General features: G+C 32.3%; 3 protein-coding genes across 3 annotated transcripts; 2 read left to right on the forward strand and 1 right to left on the reverse strand.

Annotated features, from left to right (window-relative positions):
- Positions 1–2,549: 2,549 nt before the first annotated feature.
- On the reverse strand, positions 2,550–4,912 carry LOC107932854 (protein ELF4-LIKE 3). Its single transcript, XM_016864969.2, has 2 exons — positions 4,716–4,912; positions 2,550–3,156 (listed from the first exon to the last, which is right to left on the reverse strand). Exon 2 carries the CDS (start codon positions 3,107–3,109, stop codon positions 2,726–2,728), a length of 384 nt encoding a protein of 127 aa, XP_016720458.1. The 5' UTR covers positions 3,110–3,156; positions 4,716–4,912; the 3' UTR covers positions 2,550–2,725.
- Positions 4,913–9,872: 4,960 nt separating this feature from the next.
- LOC107932799 (RING-box protein 1a) lies at positions 9,873–12,180 on the forward strand. The gene is made up of 5 exons (XM_016864897.2): positions 9,873–10,275; positions 10,373–10,423; positions 10,528–10,587; positions 11,781–11,852; positions 11,942–12,180. The coding sequence occupies exons 1-5, from the start codon at positions 10,140–10,142 to the stop codon at positions 11,977–11,979; spliced, it is 357 nt and encodes a 118-aa protein (XP_016720386.1). The 5' UTR covers positions 9,873–10,139; the 3' UTR covers positions 11,980–12,180.
- Positions 12,181–15,280: 3,100 nt separating this feature from the next.
- LOC107932883 (subtilisin-like protease SBT1.8) lies at positions 15,281–17,846 on the forward strand. Its single transcript, XM_016865004.2, has 2 exons — positions 15,281–17,051; positions 17,122–17,846. Exons 1-2 carry the CDS (start codon positions 15,425–15,427, stop codon positions 17,787–17,789), a joined length of 2,295 nt encoding a protein of 764 aa, XP_016720493.2. The 5' UTR covers positions 15,281–15,424; the 3' UTR covers positions 17,790–17,846.
- The last annotated feature ends 89 nt before the right edge of the window (positions 17,847–17,935 follow it).

The following is a 17,935-nucleotide window of genomic DNA, read 5'->3' on the forward strand; positions in this document are numbered from 1 at the left end:
TGATTATATTTAAATTAAGAGTTTTAATATATTATGGTAGGATCTAATTAATTATTTAATTAATGTTAACCGTTAATATTTATGATGTGACTGTTAACGATGCTAATTTAAACAAACGTCCCATGTCAATAAAAATAAATTATTTTAACTTGATAAAAAAATATGGGATATTTTCTCTAATTACCCTTTATTTCTCACACGTTTTGATGTTAATACGAAATAAAACTTTTAATTAACTTATAAATTAAGACAAAAAATGGAGAGAGATGCTACAAAACAAAAGTTGGTTGTTTGGTCATTTCCGCCACCTAAAAGAAGAAGAAAAAGGCATATATGTTAAAGCATGTGATTTAATTTTTCAATGATTGTTAATTAATATAGTTAATTATTGTATTAAAAGTGAATAACCTTTTAGAAATCAGAGTCTTAATCAAATCATTATTTTATTGGGTGTCTTTATTTATATAATACAATTTCAACACACGCTTTATCACATAAATAAATTTGCAAATCGAATCTTGATATTCTATTTCGACTAATGACCTTACTATTGGACTTCATCTTTTTTATATTTGATTCATGGGAAATCTGTTGATATCTGTTTTTTTATACAATGTTTAGAACTATGCATAACTTCTCTCCAAACCATGAATAGGAGAATAATGCGCTTCAGTACACTTGAACTCACATCCTCCTGCATTGACAACAATACCCATGTCAATTAAGTTCATGATTTATACATATAAAGATGGCTCAATTATGAAATGAGCTCACCAGCTAATCAGCACAAAATTAAAAGTCAAAATAAAACAAACAAATAGGGCCACAAGCTAATTAGCCCAAAATCAGTACATATTTATTTAACGATTTATTATCGATGTGTCAATCGTACAAGATGATTAATTGAGATTATTCGGATTAATTATAAATTTTGAAAATAATGAATAACTTCTTCTAGTATTGTAGAGTTCTTTGTACTAACAGTCGTATTACATTTTGTTCTCTCTACTAAAAAAGAGAGGATAAATTTGTCTCTATATGTTAGTTCTAGACCTGTCCATGGGTCGGGTCGGGTCGGGCCCAAAAAATTTTTTGGCCCGCCTCCTAGGCCCGGGCTCGGCCCGAAATATGGCCTGAAATTTTGCCCAGGCCCGGCCCGAAAAATATCACAAGCTCGAGCCCGGCCCGACCTATTTTTTAAACGGGCCTCGTTTTTTTGCCCAAGCCCATATTTCAGGCCTATATTTTTACCCGAACCCTCCCATATTTCGGGTGAGCCGTCGGGTCGGGTCAGGCCGCCCGGCCCATGGACAGGTCTAGTTAGTTCAAAGAGCAAATCAGTTCTTATGTTACAAATTCCATCTGTTTTTACTATTAAAAGATTATCAATGTATGTCAGCATGAGGTACACGTGGTACATCACGCGTAACTGATTTGTTATTTCATTAGTCACACTAGTTTTAACAGTAGAAATAGATGAAATTTTTAACAGAAAATACTAATTTGCTATTTGATCTAATGTACAGAGGTTAATCTGCTATTTTTTAAGTAAATAAATAAAATATAATCCGATACTTAATACAAAAGTCTCGATGATACGAGAGATGTTTCGCGTATTATCAAAACCAAACAAACTTTAAACTACTCAAAGTTAAATTGGCTTTGATAGAAAAAAAAATAAAATAAAAAAGTTGTTTGAACAAGAAACAAATTCACATTAAAATACTAATTATACAAATTGTTACAAGATTATATAATTACATGTAATAATCAAATATATAATCAAAAGCTCATAGTCTCTTATCTGAGATTCGATTCCTGTGTCGGGTCATGATTGTGCTCCAAATTTGAGAAGATTTGGTAATCATGGGAGAGTCTAGATGAAATAAATATATGCACACATATTTTTGTATATGCGCTGGGTTGAGGTTGGGGAGGGAAATAAAGGGGTATTAAATGGAGAGTCAATTTAGTCTAGATGAATTCAAGTTTTTGGGTTTTGTTGTTCTTAGATTTGGGTAAATTTTAAGTATAAATTATTTAGAATTTTGCGTTTACGTTATTAAGGTAAGAGAATCAAGTTTTTTAAATAGGGTCATTATAAGTTATGATGAGTGATCGTTTTAAGTTCGGGTCATTTCGAGTTACTTATTCAAATTATCTAATATTTGAATTATTTCGAGTTCATTTATTTCAGGTTTGAGCAAATTTTTAGTTCAAATTGTTTTGAATTTGAGTCATTTTGAGTTTATGTCAATAGGGTTCAAGGATCGAGTTTTCTAACTAGGATCATTTCAGGTTCTGATAAGTAATCATTTCAAGTTCAGGTCATTTCGGATTATTTATTTGAATTATTCAAATTTTGAATCATTTCGGAATCATTCGTTTCAAAATTGCTCTCAAGTTGTTCCAAATTTGAGTAATTTTAAATTAATATCATTTTGAATTTATAATTTGAATTTTAGGCTTGAATTTATTATGAGTAAGTGAACATAAGTTTGAATTAATGATCGCTTTAAATTAAGGTCATCTTAAATTACTAATTTGAATTATTTAAAATCTAAATCATTTCGATTTCATCATTACAATAAATGTCAACAACAAAAAAGGCCCATGGTAGCTTTAAGAAAAATTAGAAATGAGCATAACATATGTTACAATTGCCACCATTGTCGAAAAAATTACCAACCAAACAAAATTGGGTTTTCTTTTTTTCAACAAAAGATCAAGCAACCCGGTTTCTTTTATGACAACCTTTGCCATTTGATTTCAAAGCTCCACCACATGAAGAAGAACCATGATCATCACCATCATCATCATCCCCATTAGACGATACATCAATGGATGATTTGATGAATGAACTTGAAATATCATTGTAAAGACCAACCACTCTTTTAATGTTGTTGTTGAGCTCCCTAATTAGCCCAACATTCCTGGTCAAGTTATGAGGGACCTTGGACTCATGGTTCATGTTTATCTCATTGATGAGCAGCCTGTTCTGGTCCAATATGGTCTGGACCTGAACCAAACCCTTTTGTAATGTTTGCACCACTTTGGGGTCCATTTGATCACTACCATCGCCAAGCCTTGAGAATGTCTCGCCCTCCATTGTGTGTGAATTTGATGCACTAGGAGCTCTCTATCTCAAAACTAGACCTGAATGAACAAGAAGAATCATATGAGTGAAAAGCTTAGGAACCAAAATTAAATTATATAAAATTAAAAAAAAGTCTAAAGTACAATTTTATCTTTATATATATAATTGTCGTTTTAGAATTTTAAAAATAAAATAAAATAATTTTTTTATCTTTAAGGTCAAAATGTATTTTTACCATTAAACTAATTTATAAATTTAAAAACTTCAAAAAATTAAAATAATAATTTGTCATTTTAAGAGCCCAAGGCCCTTCCTTGCTCCATTAGTGCCGTCTTCGGCCATCCATTAGGGGTGAGAAAAAGTATTTAGTTAATCGATTACGATGATTAATGGTCAGTTTAGCATTGTTTCTAAAGAATATTTTTAGGACAAAAAGCACTTTTAAGATAAATGCATTGCTAAACAATATGTTTTTGAGCATTTCAAAATTATTTTTGGGACAAAAAATATTTTACAAAATTACTTTTTTTAACCCATAGCAGTTTTGCTTAAAATTACTTTTTAATCCAGTTTTGAGAAGTAATACTAAATTAAGTCGAGGTCAATTCTATAAGAGGTAAAGTAAGATAAGTTGATTGGTTTAATAACCAAAACTCAAATAAACTTCTAGATCATCACGATACGGGAAGTCAATTTGGCTAGTTAGGATATATAATTTGGGTTTGTAAGCAGTAAAATAGGGTAAATTAGTCTATTTATTACATATTATATATTATAGGGAGAGATCCACTTAACTTTATATTCGTATAAAATTATACATTATTTTATATATTTTTATACTATTATTAATTTAGCGATTAATTGAATCATATTTATTGATATATATAAAAATTTATATAAAATAAATAATTAAAATATTTAACTTACATCAAATTTATCGTGCATAATTTATATATATCACCACTAAATTTTAATTGACACTAAAGACTATATAAGCAAATATATATAATATATTTATATGAAATTGATATAAAATTTAAATAAGAGTTTGCTTAAAACGATAAATTTTATCATGTTTTTTAAATTTTATATAAAAAAACACACGAAGTTATTTAATGTCATTGTTGCTATAATTATAAATTATTTATGAAGGGATATGAAAAAAAGCAGATCCCATTTCCATAAAAAGGAACCTTTTCTTTAATGTACTCATAAAATACCCACCTAATAGCACTGAGTTTCATACAAGAATCTAAAAAATAAAATTTAGAAATTTAAATAGAAAATATACAAGCAATAAAAATGTGCAAAGCTTTTTATGAAATTAAATCAAATTAAACATGCAAAAGCTTCAAATTCATGGGAAAATGAACATCAATGGGAAAAAAAAAGAAGAAAAAAGAGGACCCTGAATTGGGAGTTAAAATAAAACCCAAAAGGGGGGGGGGATTAGGTCAAATTAAAAAAAAAAAAGATGAACAAAGACTGTTAAAACAAGAACAAGAAGCTGAAAACATTGATTTCAACAAAGAAAAGAAAGCGAGATTCTTAATCTTTGCAAAATATATATAAATGAAAATAATTATATATTATATAATAAATCTATTTATATACGAACCTTGAAAAATCTGGAGCATTATATTTCTGAGGAAGGAGACACGAGATTCAAAGACGGAAGACGAGGGATTGATTCCCGAGGAACAGGACCGCCGATTAAATCGTATCTCAAAAAAAAAAATCTAAATTATGAGAGAGAGTTCTTAGAGCGAGAGAATATTGTAGATTTGATTGTCACGGTGTGTGTATACTGTAGATATCCCTGATTTTGTTTTTAAATTATTTAAAATTTCCTTTATTTAGTGCGGGAAATGTGATTGCTTTTTGGTTAAATTCTTTTATTAGTCCCTTTAATTTGCAGAAGCTCTAGATTTTGTCTACATTTTTATTTGATCAATTTCAATCCATCTACTTTCCAAATTAGTCCATTTTAGTCCCTATACTTTTTGAATTCATTATAGATTTAATTCATATCCTCCAATCGTATCATTCCAAAGATCCGTTCTTCGTTGCAGTGGAAAAGTACTTTTAAGCTAAAAAAGTATTTTTTTCAACACAAAAGCAATGAAGAACACTTGGCTTTCGGAGTTAAAAGTGCAGTAAAAAATTACTTTTTCACCCAAACGCAAAAATTGAAATTTAGGTACTTTTAATTTTTGCGTTTGAAAGTGAAAATAATCGAAATACCCTTATTCATATTAACTATTTAAAATAAATATTTTGAAACCAATTATTATATAAAGGGTAAACTACACCCATAGTCACTTTAAAATAGAGTCTATCCTATTTTGGTCACTCTAAATAAGATAATTGTACAAATTAGTCACTGCGATTAAAATTTTCATTTTTTTAACATATTACTAATGTAACACATTACCCATTAAATTACTAACACTATAAAAAATTATAAAAAATATTCAACCCAATTCAATAATTTTATTTGCCCATATCATTCGTATTGGTTGCTTATGGGCCCATGAGCTTAGATGGTTATTTTTGTGTATAGAGATGAGCCAGAATAAATTAAAAACATTTTGGGAGTGAAGTTAGAAATTTTGTGTTTAAAATAATTTAAATTGAATAGAGGCTTGAAATTAAATAAAGTTCCATTAACTTAAGACTAAAAAAATTAAATTTAACTGTTAAATATTAGGAATTTCATCATTTAAATACGGGAAACAAGACTCCTTCGTAAATTTCGATTAAGATTAATTTAATCTATCAGATCAATAAAATTGATAACAATCCCATGTTAATTAGTTAATAATTAGGCCATGACTGTATGAAACAAGGGTCACGACTTTCTATCATATGACATCATTTTTTAAAAGAAAAAATCGTGATAATAAATCTTCACCTTTAAAACGAATAATACCTCATTATAAATATAGCCAAACTAAAAAGGAGAAATGTATAATTAAAATTTAAATTAAGATTTTAATTTATTGGATTGACTTATTCAATTACGTCCTTAATAACGTACCCAAAATCCAAGCCAGAAGACTTGATTTTAAGTATACCCAGACCAGACCAAAGACAAGACCCAGTAATAAAAAGAAAGAAGAAGACATTTATTAGAATGAAGACATATTCAAGTCCAACAACAACACTTTAAAAACGTTAAATTAAGTCAATTAAACCAATTTCCTATTTATTAAAATGGTTTAATTCAACGTTGAACCATTCAAAAATAGAAATTAAAAAAAAGACAATATAGCACATAATTAAATTAATAATGTTGATTTTGAGTCCATTAAAATGTGAAATTCAACAAATATGGGGTTTTTTTTGGGGGGGGGGGTGTTTTAAGGTTATATGAAATAGCTTTGGTACTTGCTATGAAACTACAAAAGTTTGGTCCAACTCTAAGTCCCCCCAAAAAAGGAAAATAATAATAACAATAAAGAAAAGGTCTAATTATGAATTGTACCCTCTACTTTACAAAAAATTAAAATTTAGTCCATTTATTTTAATTTGTTATATTTTATTCTTCATTGAAAGTTGAAAAATTAGTCTAATTGAGTAACAATTTTTCTTTTTTTGAAAATGAGTAGCACTGTTAAACCTTGATATTATATCTATGATTTAAAAATCAACAGTTCAGCAATTATATGCAGAAAATAGGAAAAGAAAATAGCAATTTTGCAATTTATATATGACAAATTAGCAAAAGCTAGCAATTTAAATTCATGTGTTTAGCAATAAAATAGATTAATTTCTCTAAAGTATAAGATAAAAAACAAATTAAAGTGAAAGGACTTGTAACAAAAAAAAGAGCGAAAAGATTACCTTCTTGATTTTCGTAAAGTACAAGGACTAAATTCATAATTAGACCTAAAATTGTTATCATAAAAGTTGTCTAAACCTTCATTTACAGTCTTCAATGTGCCGAAGCTTACAAGTCTCATTCCAATGTATATATATATATATATAGAGAGAGAGAGAGAGAGAGTAGCCAAGAAAGGAAGGAAACATGCCTAGGGATAAAGAGATTGATAAGCCAATGAAACCGCTTCGAAGAAGACGAAAGAAAGGTGACGGTGGTGGTGCCAGTGGCGGCGGAGACCGCGGTGGCAATAAGGAAGTTGCATTTTGTTTATTTATTTTAATTGTGATTTTGTTTGCTATAATTTTGTTCTTCTTTATTCATCTTTTGATGAGTTTTGAAATAGTTTAGAGACACTTAAACGATGGATCTACCACCAGTTTTGAAATAGGATTGGAAGTATAATTATTTGTGGGTTGTTTGTACCATACCATCCTAGTATTTTTCTTCATCATATTCGTGACACATAAATAGAAGGATTAGTTGTGTTTGATGTTTTCAAATTATTATCGAAACTTTATTATTAATGAGTTTATGTTTTGATTATTTAATTTTAAAAAGTTACAATATGACTATTGAGTTATTCAAAAGTTTCTATTTAAGTCATTGGGCTGTTAAAGTTGTTGTTGTATGGTCTTCTTTGTTCTTACTACCTGTACAATTGAAATCTCTCATTCCTTTTCTATTTTACGATTAAATATTTTCATTAAATAGATTTTAATGTCACGAATTCGTGAACAAAAAATCCAAACAACTTTCTTCTTCGATATCTAACACTGACCGTCAGATCGACTTGGATCTAAAGTATGTTATTCTACTCATCGATGGGTACTGATCCACCATACTGATCGCCAAATAGTTGCTTAAAGCTCACTAGTCGAACTTTCAAAAAGAAAATAGGCCAGTGACTTAAATAAAAAATTCAAATAGTTCAATGACTTAAATGTTTTTGAATAGTTCAGTGACCATTTTGTAACTTTTTGAAGTTGAGTGATCAAACCGTAAACTTACTAATAAATTAATGACTTCAAGTGTAATTTAATATTTCAATGCTTTCATGTTGGTCTCCCTAATTGATAACTACTTTTATTTCTTTTTTCATGCTTTATCGGTTAATCTCTATAAAATTAGGATTGTGACTTTTCTTATGATAGAATAAGATTTTTATGCAATATTTAGTTTTTTTTTCTTTATGGAATTGATTTTGGAATTATTGATTTTATATAAGATTCCCAACATCGCAAGTGGGTAATAATTTTTAAAAGATGGTTAATACAAATCCTTGAAGTAATTAAGATTGATTAATACAAACCTTTGAAAAAATTAGGGTTGATTAGAAATTTAGCATTTTTACTTAGAAATTGTTATTGCTGGTGTGGTTATTGTGAATATTGGGTTTGAAAAATTAATATATTGCATTATTATGATACCAAAAAACACTTAAATGATGTTTATTTTTATAAAAGAAAAATACTAGCAGTATGTTGTAGACCTGTCCATGGGCCGGGCCGGGCCCAAAAAAATTCAGCCCGACTCTTAGGCCCGGGCCTGGCCTGAAATATGGGCCTAAAATTTTGTCCAGGCCCGGCCCGGCCCGGCCCGATTTTTACTAAACACAAAAAATATTTTAAAAATAAAAAATAAAAAATAAAAAATAAAAAATATATTTTTTTTATATTCGGGCCGAGCCGGACCGGGCTCGGGCAAAAAAAGTTGAGCCCAAGCCCGGCCCATTTTTTAAACGGGCCTCGTTTTTTTGCCCAAGCCCATATTTCGGGCCTATATTTTTACCCGAACCCTCCCGTATTTCGAGCGGGTCCGGCCCATGGACAGGTCTAGTATGTTGTCTTCATGAAAACTTTTATGTCTTTAAAGGCTTAGATATATTTGGTTTAAATATTTAACGGGAATGGACAAATATTTTAAAAAGAAGTCTATTAGTGAAGTAGAGGAAGAACAACAAGAAATATATATCATATATTAGTTTATATGACTTTTATAAATGTTTTAATTAAAAAAAATTGACCGTACAATCCAAATATCCTAACTAAACCATTGCACGCGTATACATGCGAAAACCATAAAATATAGAATACAAATGTGTGTTTAAAAATAACCTACGATAAACAATGAATCGTATGGAGATAAACAATATTAAATGCATTACAATTATTTATCACAGTTTTACCATCAATTGTGAGTTAGTTTCAAGTTGACTTACGACACCAACTCCATTAACTATATTATTAATATATACAATTGATGGAGATAATGAATTGTGCATATTATAATAAAAATGTATAAAATATATCAAGATAAAATTTTGGCTGAGTAATAAATTTAAAGTTTTATGAATCAAATTGACATGGTTCATATGTCATGATATGCATATTTTTTATCGGTTGTTATTAAAATAAAAAGGTTAAAATACCGTTGAATAATATAATTTATTTTAATTACAAAATGATATTTTCATAATTTTCTTGACCGAGTTGATACTCAATTGACTCGTAACACAATCTAGTCAGGAATTTAAATAATAGTATAAATAATAATTGTGTTAATGATCCCTTCTGTACCAAGTTTCAACAGCAAAGGAATCGTCCAACCATGGATACGCTTGCTCAATCTATCAACAATTTTAATAATTGTTATAAAATGTGGGTTTTTAATATATTTTTTTCAATTGAATTAATGTTGAATGACTTGCTTAATTAAATATTTAAATAATTTGTTTTTAAACAATAAGATTTATAAACAATGGGACTACAAATTTCTAAATGGTTAAAATATGTACTAAGCCTCTATACTTTTTATAGACGTAGAATTTTGACCTTTTATGTTTATTTATAATAATTTATTTACTCTATTTTTTATATTTCAAAATTTAGTAAACTTGATTTTAATAAAAAAAATTAATGATTTTAGTAATTTAATTTCTTAAAATAAAAATAAAATCAACCCAAAGCCTATTTTACAGCACAAATAGTGAGTAACGTGACCCTGACCGGGACCGGGACCCGGACCCGGACCCGGACCCGATACCTACTTTATAGCAAATAGCATTTCCATATCTCTCGTTTCTTCTGTGCATATACCTCACTGCCCCTAAAATTTAATCGAGGAGATCTCGTTGTTCTTTAGCTCCGTTTTGCAGCCATGGCTACTCTAGATTCCGATGTGCCGATGGTGCCCGCCGGTGAAGCTTCCGGTAGCTCCGCCGCGTCTTCCTCTACTAAGAAGCCCAAGCGCTTCGAGATCAAGAAGTGGAGTGCCGTTGCCCTCTGGGCCTGGGGTACTAATCCCTAACCCTAACCTAACTTACTTTCTCCATTCAGTTTTATGTCGAAATCAGTGTTTTTATTGACGTTGATTTGGTTGATGGGATGCAGATATTGTGGTGGATAATTGTGCAATTTGCAGGAATCACATTATGGATCTCTGTGTGTATTTCTACCTCGATTTTATTCAAGTTTTTGTTAATTTGATTTAGGGGGTTTTTTTAGGGTTACTGTTTCTGATTGTTTTCTTCAATTTCCTTGTTTAGGTATCGAGTGCCAAGCTAACCAAGCCAGCGCCACCAGTGAGGAATGCACTGTTGCTTGGGGTATGTTCGATTTTGGAATTGTTGAAAAGCATGTTTGGGTTACTAAAGAAGTACTATTAAAGGATATTGTAGATGTTGTTTTGGATTGTGTAAGCATTGGTTACTTTGGGGAATAGTGTTAGGTTGTTAGGTTTCGATGTTCTTTATACCAAACACAAGGAAATCAATCAAGCACTATTAAGACATACAATAGACGTCTTTCCGTTTGTGTAACCCTTGTTGACTTTGGGAGGTAGTGCTAGGTTGTTTGGTTTCACTTTACTGTACCAAACACAAGGTTTGGGATTCGTTGTCTATTTGGTAAAGTGGAGGCTATTCGGGTGTAAAAGAGAATAATTTAGAACCTTTTGTACAAATTATGGTGAACCTATAATTATAGCCGTAAATATGCTAATGTTGAATCAATTAAGCACTATTAAAACATGTAGTAGACAAGTTTTCAATTGTGTAAGCCATGTTTACTTTCGGAAGTAGTGGTAAGTTGTTTGGTTTCGCTGTACATTATACCAAACAGAAGGTTTGAGATTTGTTGCCAATTTCATTAAATGGGAGTGTTGTCAGGTTGTAAAAGATAACAAATTAGAAACTTTTGAAGAAAGATGATGACACTTTTTGTATTTGATTAAGAACATACCCTGTTATCATAGCTTTTAGTATGATAATCGTGATGATTTTTTTTTCTTGTGATATCGATAATGGTGATGAATCAATTATGTAAATGAGGGCTATTAAATCTTTATGACTAATGCTTTGCTTTTGTTATAATTAACGCCTAGTATCATTCAGATACGTTATTTTGTAGATATACTTGAGCAAGTTGACTCGTTAGGTGGTTTGCTTAATTGCATTTGCTGATTGTGCACGTTTAGTGCAATTTTAGTTTTTTTTTCACGTAAAAGCTTTTTCATTTTGGCCGAAATTGAATTTGTTGCCCTTCCTTTGGTGGGTTTATATAGTTAGCCAAAATGGTTAATCTCAATGTAAATAAAATCCCCCGATTAGAGTAAGTAAAGTGTTGAAGAAAGTAGTAGGCTCATCTTTACCTACAAACATGTATATATCGGAAGAAAAATGCCTTGAGCTCATCTATTATATGTTTTTACTATAATCTATGAGTTGTATGTATCATCTCACTTTAGCTCCAACATGCTTGATCATTGTGTAATTGATTTTTCTCTTCTTTGTGTATGTAGGGGTCTGCAACCATGCATTTCACTTCCATTGTATCAGCCGATGGCTCAAGACTCGTCAAGTTTGCCCATTGGGTATGCTTTTTTCGTCCCGATGTATACATCGCTCGGATATTTTTCCCCGCAATCAGCATTAACACCTAAGTTGGTCTTCGCTTTTGCAGATAACAGTGAGTGGGAGTTCCAAAAGTATGGGCACTAGAGAGCTTTCAGGCCAATACTGGTTGAACCCTCTTACCTTTCTGGTATGGTGAGAGAAGAATGCATATATTTCATTAGCTTTTATGCTGATTCAAACAGTAGTTGCTTTAATATTTCAGAGTAGAATTTGGTCATAATTTTATTTGCACCGAGTGTAATATGCTATATTTTATGAGAATTATCCTTTATTATTGTGCTGAAACCTTCCTTGTTCTATCTCTGGATTTTGGTACTGATGAATGTCTTCTTCTTCTTTTTTTCATGTGAATCAAATGGCTCCTTTTAAAGCTTTGTTAAATTCAAAATCAGAATTAGATTAATGTCTCTAAAGAAAGGATAATATTATTTAACAAAATTAAGGGAAAATTTTGACTTTATAATAGAAAGTTAATATTTCAAAAAAAAATAAAAAGATTGATACTAATCAAATTATAAAAAAAGAATTAAATCAGTAAAAAATGCGTAGTATAAAACTTTCTACAATGTCTATGGGAATATTAGAATTAAAGGTGATTATGAATTGAATTAGACCTATACCATTAATGGTATAATATTATGTATGTATAGTTGCTTAACATGAGTCTTGAAATTTAGTCATGTAGGTTAAAATATGTTTTTATTTTTAGGAATTTAGTTTTTTTTAAAAATTTTCTGATATTAAATTTTAGATCTAACTTTTAATAGTGCTAAATTTATTTTGTTAAATTTAAGTTAATTGCGTCATTTTTTAGTTACATGGCTATCAAGTGTTGCAAATTTTAATTAAATTTTTTTTAAATTTTGGGAATAAAAGTATAATGATTAAATTTGAAATTTGGGAAGAATACAGGGACTTATGACATATTTTAACTTATTTTGTAAATAGTCAATGCAGTCTCGTTTGGACTCAGGTTTTAAATATAAAAGTTTGAGTTCGAACCTATATTTAAATCGGAACTATTTTTCTCCAAAATTTGATTTTTTGAAAAACTAATGAAAGCTTGCGAGGCACATGTCGCCCTTTGCAATGCTTCTCTTCTTAGTTTGTGGTGTCAAATGGTGACGAATTGGTGGAGATTTTAGACCTCTTTGAATGCTGGTTTGAAGTTTCTACCCCGCTTTGGCACATCCAAGAATGATGTTGATCAATTTTTTGTCACTGTCCAACAGCCTCTAAGAAAAAATATTGTGAGACTTAAGGAACAAACAAATGACCTAGAGGATAAGAATTCTAACTGGTAGCAAACATAAAATTTGGAAACGAGCCGGTTGAGTTTTATTTCGACTGGCATGAGTATTGTTGTCAATGCAGGAAGACGTAAGTTTTCGAATGCGCTGAAACGTATTATCCTTCCACTTATGGGTTGAGAAAGAGTTATGATTAGCCGTTATAATTTTAATATTTTTATCCAAAATGTTCTAAGAGTTAAAAGTGAATAGAAACAAAAATGAAAGAAAGCAGGAAATAGAGGTGGGAATAAAGGGGGCAAAAAACGTGAAATTGAAAGGCAGACCATCTTTTTCAACTACCAATGCTTTTTGTCGGGCTTTAGGCATTAAAAAAGGCATCTCTCCATCCATGTGCATCTTCTCAGACCTCTAAATTCTTCTACCCCCAAATGCCAAAGTGTTGTTTTAATTTCAAGAATTTTCAAATCCATTAAAATATTTGAATTTTGTTATACATGATTTTCTCTTTGCTCTTTGTAGATCTAGAATTTAATGTTTATATATATATATATATATTTTTTAGATTTTAAAATTTAGAATCAACTATTAACACCATTAAATTTATTAGTGTTACATTTTGAAATTAAAAAAAAAAAATCACTTGGTAGTCATGTAACTAAAAAAGAAATATTATAATGAACTTATTTTTAACCATTGAACTTAAATTTTAAATCTGAAAAACAGAGAGATTAAATTTCAAAAAATAGATATATAAAAATTAAATTCTAGAAATAGAAGTGCAAAGTTGACAACATATATTTTAATCATATATGTATAAACCCCCTCCATCTTCTAGAATACCCAAAACTACCGCTACACCATCGAAAGTCGGCCAAAATCGTTACAAACAATTCTCAATACTCTAATATCTGTAAAAGTAGATTGGAATTAAAGATTATATCCAAATATATCATTCAAATTGTGTCCCAACCCACACTCATGGCTGGATACCATTATGTTTTTACTTATTATCATTATAATCACACTTTTAAGCCTAGTGCTCACTTTTCCCCCATAAATTATGAACTAAAGTATTGCTTAACTCTGCACTTCTTTTAAAACTCATTTCTCCTTCAAATGCAATCCATTTATCTTCCATCTTCAGTGTTGTCTCTCTCATCAGTCATCTCTTGCTTCGTACAAGTTTAATTTTATGTTGTAGTTGATGTAAGGGTAATAAGAGGTGATCCCCTATCGAATGAAGAATTTTCATATAAGTCCTGATAAAATTGTATTTTTTTTATTCATTTCTAGTTCCTAAAATAATTTTTTCATTATGCGTAATGGTAAAATTATAAGCAAAATAAGGAGGTGCCATTTTTAATGATTGAGAGTGATGATAGGAGGTTTTTTTGGCACATGGTGCGCTAAGAAAATGGCAGTGGTCCTCTCATGCTCATTCCCCATTTAAATGCTTTTCATTTCTTTAATTCATCTTAATAATTATGAAAACCTTCTATCATCCCTCTCAATCATTAAATTTAATTATAAATTTAGTATTAAATTAACTTAAAGATTTCATAATTTTGAAAGAGCTAAATCGTGTCATCATCTATTGCATTTAACTTCTAATTGAGTTGATATCACGAATTAATGGAACACCATCTTAATTGTGATATTATTAAAATATCATTTTTATACAATGCGACAAATATTAATACAAGTACGTTTGGGGTTTATGTGCCTCCATCGTTATATTTTCTTTTCGAATTTTGAAATTTCAATCCTGACCCAGATGATAACAGTTAAAGTTGTTAAGCTAAATTTTGTTATTAGTCTCGACTCTCGTATTATGTGTAAATTGTGACTTTAGTCTCCATAATCTAAATTTGATAGTTTTTAGTCTATAATTTTCAAAATTTGAAATTTAAGTCATTTAAATGGATTAACAATAATGTGGCTTTTTATATGTGAAAATAACAAGTTAAAATGATATTATACATGTACTAATATATTTATCGCATAAGATTTTAAAAAGAACAAATTTAACGTCTCCCATTTAAGGCTAGTTAGAATTAAAATTTCAAAATTTGAACGAATTTAGTATAGAAAATTAAAATCCAAGGACTAATACAAGAATTTGACATATTTTACTCTAAAAAATTACATATAACGGAAGCTTAACACGATGGCATTATGGTAAATAAGGGAAAAGATTAAGGCCAAACAGAAATATGAGTGCGTTATATATCCGGCGCAACAGAGTCAAACGTACACTTTCACTGTAATCAACAGCCATGGCCGCCATGGCTTCTTCTTCTTCTTCTTCTAATTTCTTCTTCATCTTCTTCCTCGTGTTATGTCTGAAAATCACTGCCAAAAAAACATACATTGTCCAAATGAAACATCAAGATAAGCCACTTTCTTTCGAAACCCACCATGATTGGCACAGTTCGAGTTTACAATCACTCACCGATTCCCCACCCGAGTCACTTCTTTATTCATATACTGAAGCTTTTAATGGCTTCGCTGCTTCTCTTAATGAAGAACAAGCTGAGTCTCTTAGCAAATCGGAATCGATTCTGGGTGTTTATGAAGATACAGTTTACACTCTCCATACTACTCGTTCACCTCAATTCCTCGGCCTTGACGCCGATTTGGGGCTTTGGGCCACCGGCGGTAGTACCCAGGCTTCTGAGGATGTTATTATCGGGGTTCTTGATACCGGAGTTTGGCCGGAATCTAAGAGTTTTGACGATTCGGGCATGCCGGAGATTCCTTCTAAGTGGCGGGGTGAATGTGAGTCGGGTCCTGATTTTGGTCCTAAGTTTTGTAACAAGAAACTCATCGGTGCTCGGAGCTTTTCGAAAGGTTACCGTATGGCCATCGGCGGTGGGATTAATAAAAAACCCAAAGAGATCGATTCCCCACGTGATAAAGATGGTCATGGGACTCACACGGCCAGCACCGCCGCAGGCTCTCACGTGGCTAACGCTAGCCTTTTAGGGTACGCCAGTGGGATTGCTCGTGGGATGGCGACTCGAGCCCGGGTCGCCGCTTATAAGGTTTGTTGGGAAACGGGTTGTTTTGGGTCCGATATCCTCGCCGGGATGGATCGGGCTATCCGAGATGGCGTTGATGTGCTTTCGGTGTCCCTCGGTGGTAGACTGGCGCCATATTACCGCGATACGATCGCCCTCGGAGCCTTCGCGGCGGTGGAGAAGGGTATTTTCGTCTCTTGCTCCGCGGGCAATAGTGGGCCGACAAGAGCCACCCTTGCTAACGTGGCACCTTGGATTATGACCGTCGGCGCTGGGACTTTGGATCGAGATTTTCCGGCTTATGCCGTTTTAGGAAACAAAATCCGTTATAATGGCGTCTCGCTTTACAGCGGTCGAGGAATAGGGAAAAAACCGATCGGTTTGGTTTACAACAAAGATAACAACACTTTTGGTAATTTATGTCTGCCCGGTTCGCTTAAACCGGCTTCAGTTCGTGGAAAAATAGTCGTTTGTGATAGAGGAACAAATGCTCGTGTGGAAAAAGGAGGAGTTGTACGCGATGCTGGAGGGGTCGGAATGATATTAGCGAATACGCCGGATAGTGGCGAGGAATTGGTGGCTGATAGTCACTTGCTACCGGCCGTAGCAGTAGGGAGGAAAACCGGTGACTTGATTAGGAAATACGCACAATCTAATCCTAACCCGACCGCCAAGCTCGTTTTCGGTGGGACCGTCTTGAATGTCCGACCTTCACCAGTGGTCGCAGCATTTAGCTCCCGAGGGCCCAATATGGTGACACCGCAGATCTTGAAGCCGGACGTGATTGGGCCAGGAGTCAACATATTAGCCGCTTGGTCTGAGGCTATCGGTCCGACCGGGTTGGTTAAGGACACGAGGAAGACTAAGTTCAACATTGTGTCAGGTATGTTGAGACTCTTATTTGCCTAAATTGTATAATCATATTCCTATTAATCATGTTTCGAAAACTACAGGTACATCGATGTCGTGCCCACACATTAGCGGGCTAGCAGCATTGCTAAAGGCAGCTCATCCAGATTGGAGCCCAAGCGCAATTAAATCGGCTCTAGTGACCACTGCCTACACTCGAGACAACACCAACTCATCTCTCCGGGATGCAGCGGACGGTTCATTATCGAATCCATGGGTTCACGGGGCAGGTCACGTCGACCCTCAAAAAGCCCTTTCTCCGGGACTAATATACGATATAACTACGAAACAATACATATCCTTCTTATGCTCACTAGGCTACACCATTGATCAAGTTAAAACCATTGTCAAGCGTCCTAACATTACATGTTCCAACAGATTCAAAGACCCTGGTGAACTCAATTACCCATCATTTTCGGTCCTGTTTGGGGACAAAAGGGTTGTTCGGTACACTCGGGAATTAACAAACGTCAGCCCCGCACGGTCGATATACAAAGTGGCGGTGGATGGTCCGTCATCTGTCGGGATCTCAGTTAGGCCCCGGACGCTCGTCTTTAGGCATATTGGGGAAAAGAAGAGATATTCAGTGATTTTTGTAGCTAAAAGGACGAGAAGGGGATCAACGGCTAGGTCTGAATATGGTTCAATAGTGTGGGGCAATGCTCAACATCAAGTGAAGAGCCCAGTTACTTTCTCATGGACATTTTTGTAAACACTTGGAGAATGTCAAATCATTAATGAAAAATCTGAGGTCAAATTCTGATTTTAAGCCCTCTATTATATTCTGTTTGCTGATTTAATCCCTATACTTTTAAATTGACAAAGTTTGATCACTAATCAGGCTCAAACATGAAAGGT

This window comes from Gossypium hirsutum, chromosome D08 (assembly GCF_007990345.1).
Source record: "Gossypium hirsutum isolate 1008001.06 chromosome D08, Gossypium_hirsutum_v2.1, whole genome shotgun sequence".
In the NCBI taxonomy this organism is placed as follows: domain Eukaryota; kingdom Viridiplantae; phylum Streptophyta; class Magnoliopsida; order Malvales; family Malvaceae; genus Gossypium; species Gossypium hirsutum.

Excerpts from the sequence above, each read along its gene's own strand:
- LOC107932854 (XM_016864969.2), bottom strand. The coding sequence starts at position 3,109 with ATGGAGGGCGAGACATTCTCAAGGCTTGGCGATGGTAGTGATCAAATG.
- LOC107932799 (XM_016864897.2), top strand. The coding sequence starts at position 10,140 with ATGGCTACTCTAGATTCCGATGTGCCGATGGTGCCCGCCGGTGAAGCT. Across the intron at positions 10,424-10,527 it reads GAATCACATTATGGATCTCT|GTATCGAGTGCCAAGCTAAC; the intron begins GTGTGTATTTCT and ends TTCCTTGTTTAG. Across the intron at positions 11,853-11,941 it reads TCGTCAAGTTTGCCCATTGG|ATAACAGTGAGTGGGAGTTC; the intron begins GTATGCTTTTTT and ends TCGCTTTTGCAG.
- LOC107932883 (XM_016865004.2), top strand. The coding sequence starts at position 15,425 with ATGGCCGCCATGGCTTCTTCTTCTTCTTCTTCTAATTTCTTCTTCATC. Across the intron at positions 17,052-17,121 it reads TAAGTTCAACATTGTGTCAG|GTACATCGATGTCGTGCCCA; the intron begins GTATGTTGAGAC and ends CGAAAACTACAG.